At 44.6% G+C, this 21,702-nt stretch overlaps 2 protein-coding genes across 2 annotated transcripts in view; one reads left to right on the top strand and one right to left on the bottom strand.

Moving 5' to 3' along the window:
* Positions 1-21,702, top strand: part of Acss1 (acyl-CoA synthetase short chain family member 1) — a 60,462-nt gene continuing 38,760 nt past the window's right edge. Inside the window, exons 1-2 of the mRNA XM_047539142.1 lie at positions 1-366; positions 13,079-13,175. Coding sequence (XP_047395098.1) covers positions 33-366; positions 13,079-13,175 — 431 coding nt within the window. The 5' untranslated portion in view covers positions 1-32. The remainder of the gene's footprint in view (positions 367-13,078; positions 13,176-21,702) is intronic.
* On the bottom strand, positions 5,583-5,891 carry LOC124976225 (10 kDa heat shock protein, mitochondrial-like). The gene has a single exon (XM_047539143.1). It carries the CDS (start codon positions 5,889-5,891, stop codon positions 5,583-5,585), a length of 309 nt encoding a protein of 102 aa, XP_047395099.1.

Here is a 21,702-nt window from a genome sequence, read left to right as displayed (position 1 = left end):
CTTTACGCACCCGCCTTGGGGCGTCTGGCGAGATGGCGGCGCGCAGTGTGGGCCGCGGCGTCGGGCGGATGTTGGGCAGCCTGTACAGATGCCCTGGGCAGGCGGTGCGGCCGCTGCGCGGACTGAGCACGCCCGGCTGGGCAACCTCCCAGTTCTCTGGAAGCGCCCCCACCCTCGCCCCCGCCGCCGCGCTGCCGGGTTCGTACCCAGCTCTGAGCGCGCAGGCTGCTCAAGAGCCTGCTGCCTTTTGGGGACAGCTGGCGCGAGACACACTTGTGTGGGATACCCCCTACCACACTGTCTGGGACTGCGACTTCAGCAGTGGCAAGATCGGCTGGTTCCTGGGAGGCCAGTTAAATGTGTCTGGTGAGTGGGCTGCGGGGGACCCCGGACGCCCCCAACTCACGAGTCCCTAGGAGACTCAAGGAACCTCAGACGGCAGCAGCTGTTCCTGGGCGAATCGCAGCTGGCGTCTCGGCTGCCTTACAGAAATCCCTTCTAGTATTCCGCTCCACTCTTTCAACCCTAAGCCACGTCACCCGGGTCCCGCATCCCACTCGATCCCAGAGACTGCAGCCCTAGCCCAGCCAGCTGCGCGCCGGGAATCCACAAGTCCGGCTCCAGACAGCGGCTGTGGAGTCTCTGCCCCACGTCAGCTTGGCCTTGTCTCATCGCAGCTTCTCAGTCGACCGTCTCCCAAGTTTAATTACCGGGGTCCACAATGCCTCAGAGCACAAGCCTGTCCGGAGCATCGGGCGACAATTGTGCCAGGCTACGGTGCAGAGCACCGTGCGCAAGGAACCTGGACTTGCTTGCTCAGTACCGGGGAGGGAGGGAGAGAAAAATGGAAAGCCTGTAGTGGTTTCACCTATGGCTGCTGTGCGGCTGCTTGCCTGGGGACAGACCCTGTTGCGTCAACAAACAGTCGTGACAGGTGGCCTGGGGAGCAGAAACACACTCTTACACCCCCGCTCAGAGGCTGGAATCCGTTATCTCCTTCCTCCGAGGGTTTGTGGGTGGGAAGTTCTCTCTTACCCCAGAGAGCTGCACCTCAAAGACACAAATCCAGCTTTGGAACTGATGGGAGAGTCCGGTTTCAGAAACCAGCTCCAGCAGTCAACCAGTCCTCTGATTTTTGCCGAGCTTGAATCTATTACTGTTCTGCTATTTGGGGGTGGGGGAGGTATATGTGGCACCCTCACCCCAATCTAAGGCACTGAGGAGGTAGAAAGATAAGGTCCTGGAACTGCGGCCCTGACTGGACACATGGTGAAGGACTGCTGTCCTGTGGGATGGGGATAATGGATTTGGTGATCTGCCAGATATTTAAGAAAAGAACTGCAGATCATGCTCTTCTCAAGACCCGACTTTGAGGTGGGATCTCTTTGAGGTGGAATCTGTGACTCTTCAACCTCACCATCCTAGTTATTCTACTCCTCTGAGTCTCAGTCTCCTCATTTGGTTGTTGGTGTTTTGGATTCTTTCTTTCTTTCTTTCTTTCTTTCTTTCTTTCTTTCTTTCTTTCTTTCTTTCTTTCTTTCTTTCTTTCTTTCCTTCTCTCTCTCTCTCTCTCCTCTCTCTCTCTCTCTTACTTTTGCTACTGGAAATAGGATCCAGGAGTGCTTTACAACTGAGCTACATCCCCAGTCCTTTTAAAACAGATTTTGTTTGGTTTGGTTTTTGAGACAGAGTTTCACTAAGTTGCTGAGGCTGGCTTCAAATTTGCAATCTTCCTGCCTCAGGGTCCCAAGTTACTGGGATTACAGGTGTGGGCCATTATGTCAGACTCAGTCTCTTCATTTGTAATAATGCTCACCTTTTAGGCTGGCTGTGAGGACAGAGTGCTGGAAGGTATGGAACAAGCTCTTTGCTTATTGATGATCAGTGAGCAGTAGCAATTTCAATGTATTATATTAAAAAATAGCCATGAAATTATAGGTAGTGTCTATTTTTCAAACAAACATAAAGGCACTTTGGGTCAATATTTCTCCCCACATTTCATATTATTTACAGGTTTAATCAAAATGAGTCACTTACTAGATAAGTGTTTTCTATGAAACTGAGTCAGCAGCAAATGTCCTTGAACTAGTGGAGGTATGTGTGTGTGGGGGGGGATCCTTAGGTTTGCAGAGTTGATGGAATGTGCCCTTGAGGAGTTGGTCAAGCAACATGCAGAAGCAAGAGGCCAGAAAGTATGCAGCTTCTTTATAGACTGCCTCTGGACTCTGGAGGCCAAGGCCTCTGGACTCTGGGAATATTTATGGTTGGCTCCTGATTAGTTGCAACCGATAAGACAGTGGAATGTACCTCATGGGGCTGACAGCAAGGATCCCATGAGCCAGGGTCAGGGGTGGTCAGAAAGAAATTTTGAATCCTTTTTCTTTCATTTAATTCTCCTGAAGATATAGTTTACCTTTATAGTTATCTTTATAGTTACCTTAGCCAGATATTGAGCTTCAGAAAACTGACTTGTAGAAAAGCAGCTTTACTGCAGCTTTCTCATCTCAAATGGGCATTCCTAGCCACGCATCAGTCAGTCACATCCTTGCCCATTGCAGAGCAGTGTCTGTGGATCAGAATGTAAGAATATGAAAAAGGACCAAACCAGGCTATGGCTTCACTAGGAGCTACCTAGAAAATTGTGGGAGGGATATTTTGGCCTAATTTTGTGTGTGTGTGTGTGTGTGTGTGTGTGTGTGTGTGTGTTTTAAAACCAGCATAATCCCTTTTGAAACTTGTGTTATCCCTTCAGGGGTACCTAGATCTAGACCAGCAGCAGTTCTCAAAACAGTCCCAATCAGCAGTATTTCCTTACCTGGGACTTTTTGGACATGCAATTTCTGGAGTCCATACTAGATTTCCAGAGTCAGGAACCCTAGGGATAGGGACCTTTCATTCGGGATTAACAAACTCTCCATGCATAAGGATGTGCACCCAGGTCTAAGAATCACTGACACGTATGCCCCAAACAGGGGCAGATTAAAGGCTTTTTAAAATAAGCAGAATTGGTTTACATGTGCTGGAAATAGCCCTACTAACCAAACAAACAATGGCATGTAGGTGTCACAGTACACTTTAGTCTTCCAGGTGGGTCATTTGAGTTACACGTATATTGGAATCCTTGCTTTCCTTTTACTATACTTTGCTTATTTCCTCATCTGTAAAATAGGAATAGATTGTAACTGTATTCTATTCTAGTTACCACTGTTGCATACCAAGCCAACCCAAAATTTAGTGGCACAGGATAACCACCTTTTTACTATGCTCATATATCCTGTGGGTCAAAATTCTGGACATGGCCCGTGGGGATGACTTGCTTCTCCCCTATACTTGGGAGAGCATCTGCCTACTTCTCACTCCTAAGTCTGAGGCTGGTTGGTACTATAGTGAGACTATGGTTCATCCCTTCAAAACTTGTGCTGGAGTTTAATCCCCACTGTGAGATATTAAGAAGATGGAAACTCAATCCAACCATGGTATTCAGAGGTGAGACTTTGGAAGGTGATTAGGATTAGACAAAAGTCATCGGGGTGGAGCCTTCATGATTGAATCCTGGTAACTTTATAAGAAGAGGACAAAGACCAGAAGACACACAGACAAGGTCCCTTTATCCTGCCATGTGCCACCTTGTGCCATCTTGAGACTGTCAATGAGAAGGACATTACCAGATGTTCTTCAAGACAAGCCCTTTAACCTCTAGAATTGTGGACTAAATAAACCTATTTTCTTTGTTAAGTTATTTTTCCATGGATATTTTATTATAGTCATAGAAAATGTACTAATACAGTTTGGATGAGTTGAATGCAGGTTGGGCTCACCTGGAAAACTATACAGCTTCTTATACCCAAGATTATACATAGAATTTCTCACAGTGTGATATATAGGTCCAAGTAATGTTTTGTGGCCAGAGGTCCAAGAGATCAATGCAAAAATTGTTAGACCAATAAGCCTATTTGGCCTGGGACGGTTACCTGTTTGTCCAAGTTTCCTTATTGATGGGGTTTATCAGCACCCACATCCTAGGGCTCTCCTTAGGATTAGATAAGACTTATAAAGCACTCAGCACTATCTTTAATGTATTATAGCCCCAATCACTGACCAGTGTTAATTATTAATGAAACATTTGGGGGGACTGTGACCTTGAATTTGGCTTTCAGCAACTGCCGAGTACAGTATTTCATCTGAACAAGACTATATATGGGTTTGTATCTGATCAGCCCAGGATAGGTGAGAGGCTGGCTTTGGAAAACACACAGGCACCCAAATTGCTCCCAGAGCATCTCAGTACCCTGCCCATTCAAAGCTTTGATAGCCAGGTGGGATAAGGATGTCAAAGGACACCAGTGGACTAGGTAGATTCTCCACATTGTTCAATGACTTGTCTATATTGCCTTTATAGGACTGCTTTGCAGAAGGTTCTTTGGAAAGACATGTTCTAAAAGGGATTCCTTCCCATCTTTGAATTTTTTTTTTTTTTTGTAGAGCACACAGGTATTTTTGCCCTGTGGTATATAAACTGAAGAAGCCAGGAAGTTGCAAATACAGAACCACAGTGTAATGATGTGTTGGCTTTCAAAACACACAACTGGGCTCTAATTTCTAAACCCTAAAGTTGGAGTCTGATTTATTTTAAAGAGGTGCGTATTCATGCATAGGCAAGAATGTAAATAAACATTTTTAAATCAAGCATTGATCCCCCCACCCCTCTGTGGTGCTGGGGATCAAACCTAGGGCGTCACACATGTCAGGTCAATTTGGGCTGAGTCACATTCCCAGCCCAAACACTGAGAGATTTTCTTTCCTTTTCTTTCTTTTTTAAATGTGTGTGATGCTGTGGATGGAACCCAGGACCTCACGGGCTGGGCAAGTGTTGTACCACTAAGCTATACATGAATCGCAAGAACAGAAATCATTTACTGTCACTTTCTCCTCTATTACATACCTCCTCCAACAATCCAGAAGACAGATACGTTGATGTCTGTAAGATACTACCTCGTTGCACAGTTTTGCTTCATTTTTCTCTCAGTGATTAAAATAACTTGTTTAAGTGTTTTTTTTTTTTAACTCTAAATGAAAATGTGACTCCAAACTTAGGAGGCATATCCTCTGGAAGAATCTGAATTCTTCCCAGTTGTCAGAGGCATGACTTACTTTAAATAGCAGGTGCTTCTGGAAAGTTGGCAAATAAAATTTTTGTGACTGATGTAATATCCCAATATGTGCCAAGGAGGTTTGCTATTTAAAGAAAACCATTGTGAATCCTTTTTGTGGATATTAACTCCCTAGTTTCTTTTGATTAAAATTATTTTTGGGGGGCGGTATTAAAGATTGAACCCAGGGGTGCTCTATTATTGAGCCAGATCCCCAGTTCTTTTTATTTTTATTTATTTTTTTCATTTACATATTTTATTTGGAAATGTTTACACAAGTACAGGGAAACTAAATTTTTGAGACAGTGGATGTTATTAGATTATCATCAGTTTATTATAAAAGAGACATGGAAATTATTTACATGATGAAAGATTTCAGAACTTCAGTGGAATGGGCAGCTTCGTACAATGCCATTTCAACTCTGATTTGTTTCAGTCTACATATTTTCCAAAAATGTCACCATCTCTAAATAAGAAATAATCCTTGTCATCTAGAACCACCTTGATAGCTCCATACTCTGGGAGAAGAACTTTATCTCCAACTTTCATGCTAACTGACTGAATCTCTCCACCCTTTCCTTTAGAGCCTGATCCCAAAGCTACTACTGTTGCTTGTAATACTTTGCCTTGAGATTTTTCTGGAATCATAATGCCTCCTTTGGTTACAGTTTCTTCTTCACTCCTTTTGACCAATACACTGTTAAAGAGTAGAAGGAATTTTCTAATTGCTTGTCCAGCCATGACTCACACTACCACAGCTAGGACTTGGTTCTCCTGTTGCAGCCACCAAGACCCTTTTTATTTTGAGACAGGGTCTCACTAAATTTCTGAGGCTGACTTCAAACTTGCCATCCTCCTGCTTTAGTGTCCTGAGTAGCTGGGATTACAGGTGTGCGCCACTGTGCCTGGCTAAAATTATTTTTTTGTGTGCTGGGTTCACTTCACATTGTGGGGTGTGCGTGCAAGAGATATATTTAAACAACTAACCAGAGATTTTGGGCTGAGGGTGTAGCTCAGTGGTAAAGTATTACCTAGGGTATGTGAGATGCCTTGGGTTTGGTCCCCAGCACTGCAAGGAAAAATAATAAGAGTTTTTGAAAATTCCTACATTAGTATGTTTCATTTTTATACTGGAAATGATAACACTTGTAATTTTTTTTTGGTTAGTGAAACTAAAAACCCATGACCCAGGCATTAGTTTAACTGCTGGGAAGCTGTGTTGGGTTTGGGGTTGGGCCTATGCTCCAGTGAACTTGAGCCAACACTCTGCTCCCAGGGGCCCCATCTCCTCCTTATGAAGTCAACATGAAGCGGTTGGTGGTCTCATAGTCCAGGTATGGCAAAAATGCCCCAATTCATGTACAGTGGTGAGTAATCTAGAAAACACCAGATGCCACAGACCTGCATTCTAAACAAGAGAAAGAAAGAACAATCAGTTGTCAAAGAACAAGATCAACAATTTAGTTTAACAATCACAATTTTTTTTTCTGATTCTAGGATTAGGCAACACTTCTATTTTGTAAAGTAGATCCAGTGTTCCAATGGGCCAAGCTTAGAAGAAGTTGATTTTGTGGATAGTGAAGGGTTGAAGAAAGAAGAAACAAAGAACAAAAAACTATTTTGGATATTTCAGTTATTTTCCTTGTAAGGCAAGGACAGGGAGACAGAACAATAGAAAAATAACTGACAAGTTTACATCAGTTTATTTCAGATTACACTGGATTGTGTGTGTAAGGATTAAGGCAAAGGGAACTTTATGACCGTACCAATTGAAACAGGTCTATTGGAGAAGTTTGGCTGTTACCCCACTAGTTCTGATTTCTCCAAAGGGTAGATAAACAGCCTAGTTTCAGTTTGGTGACCTTGAATTTTAACAGGAGTGACTCCATTTTAATTTTAGCCTGGGCTGGGGAGATAGCTCTGTTGGTAGAGTGCTTGCCTTGCAAGCACAAGGCCCTGGGTTCGATCCCCAGCACCACAAAAAAAAAAAAAAAAAAAAGTTTTAGCCTGATCTGCGTAGGAGCTTGATCCGAAACAATGGCCCAAAACAATGATAATTTTTATCATTGTTGTGATGAACAAGTCCATACTGGGGTAACTTGCTCAAGTTGTTTTTGTTTTTGTTTTTGCAGTTGTTAGAGGGAAAATTGTTATGTCACTCCTCTCTTCAGTTCTTATGATAAAGGAATCTGGGGTCCCTGTCCTCAGAGACTTTTGAAATATGGGAAGACTGGTTCAGCATAGTGTCCCAGAATGGAGACCAGAATGAGGAAGTGTTAAGTGTTGTGGGTTCATCGCCCGATGGAAGTAAAGACCTTAGTGTGCTGAGAAATTTGGAAAAGATTTAAGTAGGTGGGACTGTGCCTTAGATTGCTCTAGGCCCTTGCCCAACTCTTCTTGGAAACGCTTGGAAATGGAATTTTCTTGTCCCACTGCCCAGTTCTTTGGATTGAGGTTTTCTGGTTTCTTTCTTTCTTTCTTTCTTTCTTTCTTTCTTTCTTTCTTTCTTTCTTTCTTTCTTTCTTTTTCTTTCTTTCTTTTTCTTTTTCTTTCTTTCTTTCTTATGTTGTGTGTGTGTGTATGTGTTTAAATGTAGGATTTCCATCTTCCCTTCCTAATTTCCTTCCCTCCCTATTTCCTTTCTTCCTTCCTTCTTTTCCTCACTCCTCCCTCCTCCCTCCTCTTTCCTTTTTTCCTTCCCTGTTTTTTCCCTTCTCTTCCTGCCCCTCCCCCTTTTCCTTCCTTATTTTTTTCCCCCTGGATTTGAGGCACTGGCAGAAACCATAAGTAAGAACCAAAATGCCCACAGCATTTTAGAACTACTGTCCCCCAGGTCTCACACTGTGGTAGTTGTGAGCAAAGATGAGTTATTCTGTTTGTGTTTCCCATGGGAACACTATGACAACCTCTGACCCTACATCAGGAAACTCAAATGATGCCTAATTCCTACAGTCCCACCCAGAGACATTAAACCACCATATGGATCAGAAGGCTGAGATTTAGAACATCAGTGGTTAGTGAGCAGTTGGCCAGGGCTTGGACTTGAGACCAAGGATTTTTAGCTGTGACTCCAGACTGCCAGCTGGGCATGGTCAGATGACATACAGGGCAAGTGTGATTAGTTACTCTCCTTCCAAAAGGAAAACAAAACAAAACAAAACAACAACAACAAAACCTCCCCAAACCCATGAAATCTAAAATCTACATATAAAATAGGTGTGCATGTAGACACATGAACATCTGTCATTGTGTGGCCCTGAGACAAAGGTTGCAGCATGAGAATCATCTAGTTAAAATGGAAATAGGGGCTGGAATGGGGCCCGGCCACAAGCCCTTTGAGGGATTCTGACATCCCTCAATGTTGAGCAGCACTGATTTTTGGCCACAAATGAGAACTTTAAGGGATAAAGTCACAAAGATAAGAACTCTGTTTCCTCCCCTGGTGCCAGGGTACTCTTCTAGCTCAAGGACTTGAATGGTTCATGTGTCCATCATCCAGAGTTTTGGTGCATGCTTAGCTCTGTGCTCTGGATTAGGCTGTCCATGTACAAACATAAACAGGACATCTGGCCCCTGCCCAAAGTGGCACAGCAAGTAGTAAACATCTCAAGCAATTAGAGGGAGGCATGGGTCCAAGGGAAGAACGATGTGCAATGTGAGTGAGAAGGGCTAAGCTGAGACCTGAAGCATGGGTAGGAAGGTGTGGGGCAGCATCAGGCAGGCGGAGTACAAAGACCCTAGGGCAGGAGGAGCTCCCTGAACTCTGCATGGCCAGCAGGAAGACCTATCTTTCTAAGCCTCTGCAGTCACTGGTTGAGTGCCCTTTGTGTGTGGAGAAGGCACCGAGGAAACACTGCACTTGGGGATTCATTCTGACCTGCCTGAATTCCTGCCATCTATCAGTATCTGGGAAGAGATGGACATGTAGCTGATCTCAGTGGTCACCTGGCTGCACTCTAGTGTAGGCTTTTCCCCTCCACTTTTCTTAGCTTTGATTTCCTGTTTGGCATAAAATTGGTGTAGGATGACTTGCTGGGCTTAGAGGAGGTAGGGGTCTCAGCTTATAGTCATCCAGTCACTCTCTGGGAAAGAAGAATGTGCCAGCATTGTGGCTGTCATGGGATGCAGTGAGATGAACCCAAGTGAAAAAGTGTGATTTGAACCCTTCCTACAGCTTCCTGGCTGGGAGTTTAGGCAGGTCACTGGACCACTAGGAAGTCTCTGAGGCTGTTTCCTAACTGCATCTGGCCAGACTGCATCTTCAGAGTTATCAAGGGTCAAAGTATGTCTGAGCAGAACTTCTCAGATGAGAACCTAGGCACACATCTCCTGGAATCTTCTCAGCAGGTCTGAGTGGTTGGAGGATTTGTCACCAGCACCCAGCTGATAGCTGCAGCAGCCCAGGGCTAAAAGGAACCCATGTCTTATGTGAGCAGCATGTTCCCTGCCAACCTGCCTTTAGGGTCCATGGCTTTCATCCAGTCCATTTCTGATTATCCTCCAGGACTTTCTGCATCACCGTTCCTGAGCTGAGCCTTCCCAGCTTGTCATGACCTGCCCAGACTTGCACCCAGGGCCAGGCAACTGGGGAAAGGGTCCTGTCTAAAGGGTGGCCTCTCTGCTGATTGCTCAGAAGCCAGAAATCCATGGTATTAGTGTGAAAAGTCTTGATTTATAGACTGAATTCTCTCTCTCTCTCTCTCTCTCTCTCTCTCTCTCTCTCTCTCCCACACACACACACACACACACACCTGTCAGAGAAACAACCAGTCAGAGAAACAGCACATCTGTAAGCTCGACTTAGGCTGGGGCCTAGTTGACCAATATTTACCAAACTAGTTTGCTCATTTTTTCCCTAACAGCCTTGTTTTTCCATCAAAATCAGGGTTTGCTTGTTTCTCTTGCCTGCCTGAATTACCCTTCACTGTTCTAGACTATTCTAAGCCTCACCTACTTGTAAAACCACATCCTGTTCACATCTCCTTTTTCCTTCACCACAGACAGGGCTCACCTTTCTTTCACCTCTTGCATAAAGTTGTTCTTGGCTCCCCGTTGCGACCATCACAGAGTGACTGTGAAGAGCAAGGTAGCGAGACTCTGAAGCTCATCTGCCTGCATTAAAGCCAGTTCTCCTACTGTGTGACCTTGGCGGACCACTTAACTTCTACCTGTTACCTGCTTCATTTCCCATTCCTAATGGGATGCTGGTACTTCTTACTCCTGATTTACAGAGGGTGCTGTCCCTGTAGAGGCTCTTGTACTGTTTCAGTCTGGGGTTGCTCTTAACTTCCATGGGTTTGCCTTGTCTGGGTAAATTCAGCTTCATTGTTCTTTTCGGACAAATGTTACGATATCTGCCACAGCCTACTTTGTGTTTTGGTTACTTACATGTTTCTTATGTTTGTATTTGTTAACCTGTACCAGTGGGACTGAATATCTCTCCTTGCATTTCCTTTTGTACTTAGCATTGTGTCTTGATCAGAATTGGTGGCCAGGACACTGGTTGAATTAAACTATCTCAGGTTTTATATGCCTCTCTTTTCTGTGCTCCCAAGAGACCCACTCCCATTCAGAAAAGCACTTGGGGAAAGTGGCTTCCAGTGGGTGAAATTCTAGTGTTTTTAAAATTATAAATCATTTCATGCTGAAACACAGACACCCTGCATTCTGCTTGATTTTATCTGAGGTCTCTATGCCTGGGTGCTCCAGGGCTAAAGCTGAAAATAGCATCAGAGAGCCGTGATGATCCCAGGCACAGTGTTGCACACAATAATCCCAACTACTTGGGAGGCTGAGGCAGGAGGATCATAAGTTCAAGGTCAGTCTCTGCAATTCAATGAGAACCTGTCTCAAAATAAAAAGTAAAAAGGTTTGGAGATGTAGCTCAGTGGTAAAGCACCCTTGGGTTCAATCTCCAGTACCACAAAAACAGAAACAAACAAAAAAAACATAATAAAAAACGCTTGTTGATGGTGTGTGTGTGTGTGTGTGTGTGTTGTGGTGTTGTGTGTGTGTTTGGGTGGGTGAGTGGTGACAACTTCACTGAACAGAATGTAGAGTGTAGCCTGGCTTTGCTGTGTATACATGGCATCTGAACAAATGTATGCACACACACTATGTCTACTGATTGTACAACTCCAGGTCTGCCACTAAGCCCCTTCTTCTCTCCCTTTTTTTGGTAATGGGAATTGAACCCAGCATACTCAGTCATTGAGCTACATCCCCAACCCTTTTAATTTTGAATTTTGAAATAAGGTTTTGCTAAGTTGCCTAGGTTGGCCTTGAACTTGGATTCTCCTGCCTTAACCTCCCAACTAGTTGGGATTACAGGTGTGAGTCACTGCACCTGGCTTCACTAAACCCCTTCTTAGTTCAACTTCTTGCTTTTCCTCTCTTTTAGTTTTTGGGCCTATCTTCTCTTTTATTTTCTAGTACTTCAAAGAAATTTTCTGTATCAATTAGCAGTACTGGAAATTTCCCCCCTGCATCTACATTTATTAAAATTTTTGAGGTACAAATTACATATGGGACACTGAGGTGACCCTGAAAGACCAGGAGGACATGCAATCACTGACCCCCAAAGCTATTCAGAGTACTCATTTCCTCCAAATACTTGGGTACCATTGTTAGGAAACTGAGTAAGGAGGAGCTGGCTTTGAGTGTTGGTTGAAGTAATTGGTCTGAGTTAAGCTCACCTTTGAAATCAAATGAATAGTGAACAGGATGTAAGCAAATGAACAGATCATACTAATCCTCAGGTTTACAGTAAACTGTTTTTTGCAGGCAAGTCATGTGATCTGAGCTTAGGTAATAGAGGGGGAGGGGAGCAGAACTTCCTGGAAAACTAGGATGGCATTTTCCCATCATTGAGTCACTTCTTGGAACAGAGACTAGTTTATAGGGTACCCATTGGATACCTGGGAGAGGATTTGGATCCCTGTCTTGGCTGGCACCTCTACCCTGCACAAGGGAGCGTGCTCCATAAGCCGTGTTGCAACAGGAATGTTCTATTTGCATTAAGTATTCTTTCCTGCAGCTCTGGCTGCAGTGCCCAGTGCAAATTACACCTAAAACCATCCAAGGAGCTTTGAAAACCATGAGGTCCAGCCCGGGGACTACTGGGTAAGGTGTCCAGGGGAGGTCTAGGTGATGGCAACTGGTCTCCAGGGTTGGGACCACTGGTGTTTGTGGTCCCAGTAATATTTTGAGAATAAAGAATATTTGTGATTCAAATAGCTAGATTGTGGAACCAATCTAGATGCCCTTCAATAGATGAATGGATGAAGAAACTGTGAAATATATACACAATGGGATATTATTCAGCCATAAAGAAAGATAAAATTATGGAATTTGCAGGTAAATGGATGGAGCTGGAGAATATCATGCTAAGTGAAATAAGCCAATCCCAAAAAACCAAAGGCCGAATGTTTTCTCTGATAAGTGGATGATGATACATAATGGGGTGGGGAGGGGGTGAGGGAAGAATGGAGGAACTTTGGATTGTGTAGAGGGAAATAAGAGGAGGTGAGAGAATGGGAGAAGGAAAGATAGTGGAATGAGGTACATGTATGATTACATGAATAGTGTGTATCTACATCATGTACAACCATAGACATGAAAAGTTGTACTCCATTTGTGTACAGTGAATCAAAATGCAGTCTGTAAAAATAAAAATAAATAAAAATTTTAAAAAAAGAATAGTTTTGGGAAGTCATCTCTTACCTTTGGCATAATGTTTGCTTGGTGGCATCTCCATTTTTGCAGCTCTGACAATCACCCGTTCCTTGCAGGGAGGTAGAAAACTTACCATGAATGAGGGTAGGGTCCATCTCTGCAGAAATAGAGCAAGCCACAGCAAAGTAGATCCCTGCCCACTTCCTCCCTCTAAAGACATCAAGATTAATGTCTGTACACCTGTTTCTGTACAGTCAACTGCTTGGATCAACATGTTCAGAAGTCCCCCGAGAGTGTCGCTTTGATCTGGGAGCGAGATGAGCCTGGAACTGAAGTGAGGATCACCTACAGGTACTGTCTGTCCGTTCTTAGATCTCCGTATCCAGCAGGGTGATCTGGGTTTCCTGTTTGTTGGCATGCATGAATGACAGTCATGACTGCCAGCATCGAACACCCCTGCTGTACCATTTAACAGGGAAGGATTCCCTAGCTTGGCAGGAGCCCCGACGTCCTTGTTCACTTTGGCGATTTAATATCTTTAGATTCCCGTAAGTGCAACTGGGTTTTCTGAAACAAGCAAACATGGCAAATATTCAAGGTACAGGGGCCTGCTGCTGGTGTCTGGCTCTGGGAGGTGGGTGACTGAGTATCAGAGAACACATTTCAGCTTTGGAAATGTCCTTTTATTCCAGGAAAAGGAAGCATGAGCACAAACTGAATAAAATACACACTGGAGTCATAGAAGTCAGTTACTCAGCCTTTTACTCTCAACACCCTTGTGAGTGCAGGATAATACATATTATAGCCTTTGAAAGAGTATTTTTTTAAAACAAACGATACCATATTTTGCCACATAATCATCACCACCACATTTATGTATATTCATGAGTGTTCCATGCATCCCAAATTTGCATCAAAAGTAATTTAGTCATAAATGATTTTAAAGTAATACTGGCATGGTTTTAAAAAATTGCTTCACATAATGGTCACACCCTTTTTTTGCAAAAAAAAAAAAAATTGGCATGAAATCTGCAACAATTATGTGGCAAAATGTGGTAATTTTATTCTTGGATTCCTTAAGCAGATTCCAAGCACATGTGCATTGGTGGGGGGTGGGGAGGGTAGCTATGCTCATGGGTAATGGGCCTTCCTAAAATTGTTTCCTATAGGAGCCCAAAGTCTTTGTGATTGGTCAGTGTGGAATATTGGTTTGCCATTAAAGCCTCCTTGACTTGGGACTGGGGATGTAGTTCACAGGTAGAACAGTTGCCTAGGATGTACAAGGCCCTTGGTTTCATCCCCAGCACTGGACAAAGCAAAACAACAATAAAGCAAAAAGCAAAAACCCAAAACCTTAAGGCATACTTTTCCATAATTTACCTTTACAACAATGTGCCTAAATTGTGTGTCCTTTGTTCACATATCTTTCCACCCCTCACCTCATCAGGTCTTCTGCTGTGATTACTATCCTGGAGGTGGCTTCAAACTTTCCTTGTCTAATCATTTAGCAAGTCTTCATTGAGTGCTTTTGTGTCTGTCAGGACAGGATAGATAAAGTTATAATAACAAACAATCCCAAATTCCTGGTAGAGGGGTCACTTTTGACTGAATAGTCAAGGAAGGCCTCTCCGAAAAGGAGGTAGAAAGCTCCCCATGTATTTCATTTAGACTGAGGTCTAATTGTCAAGGGGAACAGTTTGCCCTGGGAACAGAAAAAGAGTGCCTGTAGCTGGTACCTGGGAGTGAGAGCGACACAGGAGGAGTGTTCGGAGAAACAGGTTTAGCCTGAAGATCTGAGATTGACAGTAACTCCCTGGCTACTTGGGTGACTTGGGAGCAACTGGGCCCTTGCTCATTGCTTTGCATTTGTTTCTCAAATTTCAGTTTTATCCCAGATCAAATTCACCAAGCCTGGTAATACTGTGTTCGAATTGACTTTTTCAAGCAGCAGTGGTGACATTTGTTAATCTGCTTTAGCTCCCAATGGAACTGGCCTGCTTGTACCCCTACCTCACAGCCCTCAGACCCATCAGAGCTTCACAGCTGTGGATCCTGTGCTTCTTTCCCTCACAGGGCTGAGCTCTGGGCCTGTGTTGGTTTCTTATTTCTGTTTCCTGGCTGCAGTCTCCATATGGCCTACAGGCCAGCAGCATCTTGCTGCTGAGACCCTTGCCACTGGACCCAGGGAGTAAACCCCATGCAGTTGTGTACAGGGGACATTTTTGGGGTGCTGATCAAATAAATAGGCTGCTGTGACTGCTTTAATGTTTATTGACTCAGCTCTATTTGTCTGTGAACAAACTTTTTTTCTGAAAAGGGCCTTGAAGTAGTTTCCTTGGGAGTTATCCTTCCATAAAAGATAAGAAACAGCTGTGGGGCCAGAGGTGCTAACTGGATGCCAACTGTGAGCAGTCCAGTCCTGACATTCCCTGGAGAACTAATCTCCTTCCATCTGTGTTGCATGTGTGCCTGGGCCCTGGGGGTGGGTGGGCCATGGGTTACACCCCCTCCTACCCCTAGCTGCATGCTGCAATCTTCAGCAGTCTGTAAACTGGATTCCATGGGCCCCTGAGATGTGTGGTTAAATGTAAACCATGTGGAATGTTTGGACTGTAGTCAATGTTAAAACCAAGGGCAACTTCAGTTCCATGGCAAAGAAGTAGCCCTGGGCCAGAGACAAATTTATTAATAAATTTGTCAAATTTATTCACAAAGTGACAAAGTGTTTATTATTCTCTCTAAGAATAAGCAGACTTAGTCCAAAATTGTTTGCTGATTTTAACCAGGCTTGGAACCAGGTGGCTCTTTCCATTTGCTTTTTGAGTGAAAAGTGTACATGCAAGTTATCTGTAATTGCAGCAAGTCCTTGAAGGACTCTGGTTAATCATCTTCCTGGTAATTTTAGGTGTTTGCATGAGATTTTCTTCCTGTCCTCCCACACTTGCTTCTGGCTGTCCTACCAGCATGATGGAGCACGTGTGTGCACACGCGCACACACACATGCGCACGCTTAGTCACTGAAACGAAGTGCTTTCCTGCCCTGATGTCCTGTGCAGTGGTACCAAAGGAGCCTCAGAATAGCCACAACCTTCCTGGGTTCAAAGATCAACTTCCAAAGTCATAGTGTCTTCCTTCCTTCCTTCCTTTCTTCTTGTGGTGCTGGGGATGGAACTCAGGACCTTGTACTTGCCAGGCAAGCACTTGTGCCACCACTGAGCTTCTAGCCCCAGTTTTCAGGCCCTTTAAAGCAACCCCATGACACTGTACTTCCCATAGGTTGGGATGTTGGTGCAAGGCAGTTTCCTGGTTCAGGAAGTTTAAAAGTCTGCATGCTAACAGGCCCCTTGGACAGTGACCAGGGAGGAAGAAATTCCCTCATTCTTACCCCTTACTTTGACCTCAGGCACAGCAGATGACTGTCAGTACCTGCAGGTTCACCCTGGGATAGGCACAGTGAACTTTGCCCTGGAGGAATTTGCAGCCTGATTTTTCTCTGGTTCTCATGAGACCCAGAGTCAACAGAAAAAGGCAAATTCTGGTTTAGAGCCATCCTCTGTTGGTTTGATGAATTTGGGAAATCACATAGTCAACTAGGGAACAATTTTGCCATCTGTAAAATGGGGGTAATAATTATAACCAATATGACTACAGCATTGGAACAAGGAGATGGCGGAATACATTGAAGTGTAAATACTAACTAGGAGTGGTGGTACATGCCTGTAATCCCAGCTACTTGGGAGGCTGAGGCAGGAGGATCGAAAGTTTGAGGCTAGCCTCAGTAACTTAGGGAGACCATGTCACAAAATAAAAAATACAAAAGGCCAGGGATATAGCTCAGTGGTAGAACACCCCTTGGTTCAATCTCTACCACCAACCCCCACCCCCGAAAATAAAACAAAACAAGAAAAAAAAAAAACAAACAAAAACAAACCAACAAAACTATCAAGTAAAAAGAATGATGATTACGATAGTAGCCACTATTTATTGTGTACTTACTAAGTTCCAGTTCTATTTTAAACACCATAACTGCCTTATTTTAAAGACCACAATTTGATTAGAAAAGAATAATACTGCTAATTATTATTATTACTTCCAATATTTTATCAAAAAAAAAAAATTGGAACAGTGCACATACCATCTGCCCACTACCTAGATTTTACAGTTTTGACATGTGTGGTCCATCTATTCATCCCTCTAAGTAAGTTCCAGACATCAGTGTACTTTCCACAAGAACTCCATCATGCACATGATTAACTGAGGACACTATGTTTTATTTTTCTCTTTTGATGTGAAATTTACCTGCAATGAAATGTGTAAGTGTATATTTGTTGCATTTTGACCCATGCATACACCTGTGGAACTCAAACTTGTATTTTAAGAGACAGAACAATCATTGCTTCAGAAAGTTCTTGTGTCCCTTCTCAGTTAATCACCACCCCTCCCCCAGCAATGAACTTCCAGTCTGATGTTTTTTCTGAATGGGTATCTTTCTAATCCAAACTTTCAGAAAAGGAGACAGAGTCAGGTGAAATTGTTTGACTGGTGCAACTGCCTGGTGGGGGAAGCTGTGACTTGATTCCAAGTCAGCAAGTTCAGAGCCATGAACCCACATCACATGCTACAGGCCATGTCAGCAGACCTGGATGGGGCCCGATCCATCCTAAGATGAAGCCCTTCAAAATGGGCTATGTCAGCATCCTCTGTCTGGGACTTTGCTTATGGGGGATGGTAGGGATTGGTCAGTAACGTGTTTCCTTCCTCAGGTGCCCAGAGCCTCTCACTCCTGGATCTGCTAAATTCTTTAGATAGGCTCGTTTCTGAAGAATCACTGTCATGCTTCTCATGTCATGAACCAACAGCTCATTCCCCCCAAACTGTGGGGCTCAGCCTTTAACAACACCTACGTGCTGAGAATTCACCAGAATCTCCACCATTGCGTATATGCAGGCAGACACACACACACACACACACACACACACACACACACCCCTAACACATGCACTTTAAAAAAAATTTTTGTTATTGGGGGTTGAACCCAGGAGTGCTCTACCACCAAGCTACATCCCTGGCCTTTTTTATTTATATATTTTATTTTTTAATTTAAAAAAATATTTATTTTTAAATTTTTTACAGACTGCCTTTTGATTCATTGTACACAAATGGGGTACATCATTTTGTTTCTATGGTTATACATGATGTAGATTCATACTATTCGTGTAATCATACATGTACATAGGATAATGATGTCTGTCTCATTCCACAATTTTTCATATCCCTCCTCCCTCTCATTTCCTTCTACATAATCTAAAGTTCCCTTTAAGACATGATCTGGCTAAGTTACAGAGGATCTTGTTAAATTACTGAGGCTGGCTTCAAACTTGCAATCCGTCTCCCAAGTCTCTGGGATTTCAGGCAAGAGCCACCATGCCTAGCTATATACACATCTTTTAAACTTGTTTCCACAGCACTGGTACAGCTCTGCTTCATGCTTTGTGATGGCTGTGTCACACCTCTTGATAGACATGCCCTGGGTTACTTAACCATTGCCTGTGGTGTATGTTGTTTTGCATACTGGCATCTAAACTCTACTTCACTTGGTCAGAGGCCTTTCCTGTGGCCAAGTGGTAGGGAGTTCTGGGGGGATTCACTTTAACAACTTGGAGGGGGTGCCAGTATCCCAAAGCTATGAGTAGCCGCAGCAGAAACCAATTCCTGGACATATCCTACCAGAGGGCAATGAGACTGGGACTCAGCTTGGGATTATCTGTGCCCACTTTCCAGGAAGAGGGACATGTGTGACTTGAGGTTGAACCCAGCCCCTTTCTAATATTCTTTTGCCCAAAGCCAAAGACCTAGCAGGCCCTTTGGCACAGGGTCCCTGGAGGCCACTAGGCTAGGCATAGATAATTTGCATGTTCCTTGAGGCAGGGTGGCAAGAGAGCACTCTAGGCAGCTGCTTCTTACCATCCACATGTACCTCTTTTAGAAGATAGTCCTTCTCATCTTAGTTCAGATGCAAAGATTGTACAGACTCTTGAGAGTAGATGTGCAGAAAAACTCAAGTGCTTTTTCTTTAGCAAGATGATATTGATCTTGGGGAGACTAATGAGGCTTCAGATCTGCTACCTGTCTGGGGTCTAGGCCAGGGATTTCCAAGCTAGGAGTGGACAAAGGCCCTCAAGAGCTGACTGAGGCCTTGCAGCTGGTCTCACATCTGCTCAGCCTGTGGGGTGTGACCTGAAATAGGAGAGGGCAGGTTGTGAGTGCCAGAGTGAGTGTTTACCAAGTCAGAACCAGTGTTCTTTCATCTGAGGCTCTGGATAGAGGATTTGAAATTAACTTGAGGCCAAATGAGAGTGTTGTAATTAAGCCATAAAACCAGGTTTTATCTCTGACCATCCTGTGGCTTTGGGGCCATCCCTCTGGGCCTCAGCATCCTCATCTGTAAAAGCAGAGATTAGATAACTCCAGGCACTGTTTAACACTGATGAACTTGTGCCAGGAAGGCGGGTTCTAATCATCATTGCGAAACATAGTGGAGCATTGTGGGCTCCCTCTGTGTACTGGGAAGGACAGCATCAAGTACTTGCACTGTGGCTGAGTGATTTCCATAGGACTGATTTCCTGGGGTTCCATTCTGGGCCTTTTTATTGGGTGGGAGTTGGGTTTAGTTAGAAAGCCCTGTCCAGAGGAGCAGAGGGGATGTCAGGCCTCCCCTGACTCTGCCTGCCACAAACCCCTCAGTGGGTACTGAGGGCAATGGCTTTATCTTTGAGAGGAACATTGGACATCATCAAGAATTCACATAGCTAGTGCCTAATGTGGAGGGCCCACAAGGGAAGCACAAGATGGGACCTGTCGTGTGTGGCACCCTTCTATTTGGGGGAGAGGGAACTGCTATAAACCATGAGCGTCAGCCTGGTGGGGATGGGGTGGGGAACCTTTATCCTGGAGCTGCCTCCCTAACCTCTGTCCAGGGTGTCTTAGCATAGTCACTTAGGAAGGTCACAGAAGTGGCTGGTGTCTGTGGATTCAAGTGGCAGGAAACAGGAAGTCATACTGTACACAACACCTGGTTGGAGAAGGCTTCCAGGAGGGTTGAATTTTGAGAGGCAGAGGAGGGAAGCATGAAGATGAAGGCAGGAGGGGCCATGAGAGGTAAGCATGTTGCAGGGTGTGTCTTCACCAAGCTGCCTGGTGCCTGGTGACTGCTCCGTCCCCTGGCTATGTGTAACCCAGAGCAAATCACCTTTTTGACCCTCAGTTTTCTTATCTGCACAATGGAATCATGCTTCTCCTTCCCTGGCCTGCTAAGCATTGCCTGGACCACATGGGATGAAAGCCCAGACCTATGTCTGGACAGGAAGGGTCTATGTTTGCTGCAGATTGGGGTCAATCGAAGGCAGGTTAGCAGAGGATTTCAGAAGAGCAGTCTGTGGATGTATGTGTCTGCTAGGCTCAGGAATGAGTGGGTGAGGACACACAGCGTGATTCCACCTTGAATGCATTAGTGAAAGGCAGCCCCCTCCCTCCACATGCCTGCCACCTCTTCCTTATCACCCCATATTACTTGCTTTAGAGAATAAACTCCTTTATTAAAACATTGGGGCAGTCGAGGGAGGTTCATTAACTGACTGAGGCTGATGCGTGCAGTGAGATGGAATGGGTGAAACAATCCTCTCTCAAGGCAGATTTGGTGTATTCAGGGGACCCCAGTGTTGGGGAGAGAGGCCAGTGCCTCCTGGACCATAGGTGATGTTTAGGCCTGGGTTCCCCACCTAAGAGGAGGTGGCACCCTGGTGGACATCTGAATAACTCCATTTGAGAAGGTTGATCTGGAATCTGCATGCTGGCAGTGGGAATCTAATAGAAACTCTGTTACTTGTTACGCACAAGTTTTTAAGTCAGCATCTACCTTGCCTTTAAGATTTTGGCTCCAGATGTTGAAGCTGGGAAATGGTTTTTATCTTTCTATATGTGACCACTGTTCTGTTCTTTCTATATATGACCACTGTTTCAGGGCACTGTTAAGGTCCTCAGATTTCATATTTTAGAATAGCTGCATCTTCAGACTGCAGCAGCAATGACCTCACATCTGGATGTTTCAAGAAACCTTGATGAAGACATTTCTGAGAATTCTCTGGGGGCAAAGCCTGGCAGAAGTTTAATTCCAGGACACACATGTGCTTCCCTGAGAGCTGGTGCCCCTCCTGTGAATCCCCTTTTTGCCATGTAGTAGCTGGTGGGGAGGGAAGAGGTTGTGGGAGGAGGAGGGGTGCTGGCTCCTGGAGAGGGGGCAGGGAGGTCTCTGGTGTAGGAGTCTGTGAGTAGGAGGCCAGGGCTTTGTTGTTGCATTTTGTGTTTTTTCCTCCTGTTTTTGCAGGCTCTTGACCATTGGGTTAGTCTGACTTACAGCTTTGTTGTAGGTTGTGGCTGTGATGTCCTGAGGCCAGAAGGCATGGGGTCTCCAACAGAACAGCACAGAAGAAAAGAAGATTTTGTGAGCTTGGGGCAGTGGCACAAACCTACAATCCCAGAAGGGACCAGAAGGTTGAAAATTTTACCCTTCTACACTGCCTTGAAAATGCGAATTGCCCTGGTTCATCTCCCTATACCTTCCCACAGGGGTTGAATCTTTATTCTCTTGCCCTCTTCATTTCCTCCTCCCATGCTAGGGGAAGCACAGCACTCAGAGTACTCAGAAGGATGCGGATGGACTGTGTGTGGGCGTCCCTGCTCATTCCTCCTAAAGTCACCCACCCTTACCCTACTGCCTTAGGGTGCTGCCCTTCTCCCCATCTATGGGGCAAGTGCTGAAATGGGTGATTCTAGTTCCTATTTCTGACCCAGAAAGCCTCAGGAACTGGGCGTTTACCCA

The sequence above is a fragment of the Sciurus carolinensis genome, chromosome 2, assembly GCF_902686445.1.
Source record: "Sciurus carolinensis chromosome 2, mSciCar1.2, whole genome shotgun sequence".
In the NCBI taxonomy this organism is placed as follows: Eukaryota; Metazoa; Chordata; class Mammalia; order Rodentia; family Sciuridae; genus Sciurus; species Sciurus carolinensis.
Note: the sequence above shows the minus strand (reverse complement) of the source record. Positions and strands in the feature narration are given on the sequence as shown.

Coding starts and splice junctions, on each gene's coding strand:
- LOC124976225 (XM_047539143.1), bottom strand. CDS start 5,891: ATGGCTGGACAAGCAATTAGAAAATTCCTTCTACTCTTTAACAGTGTA.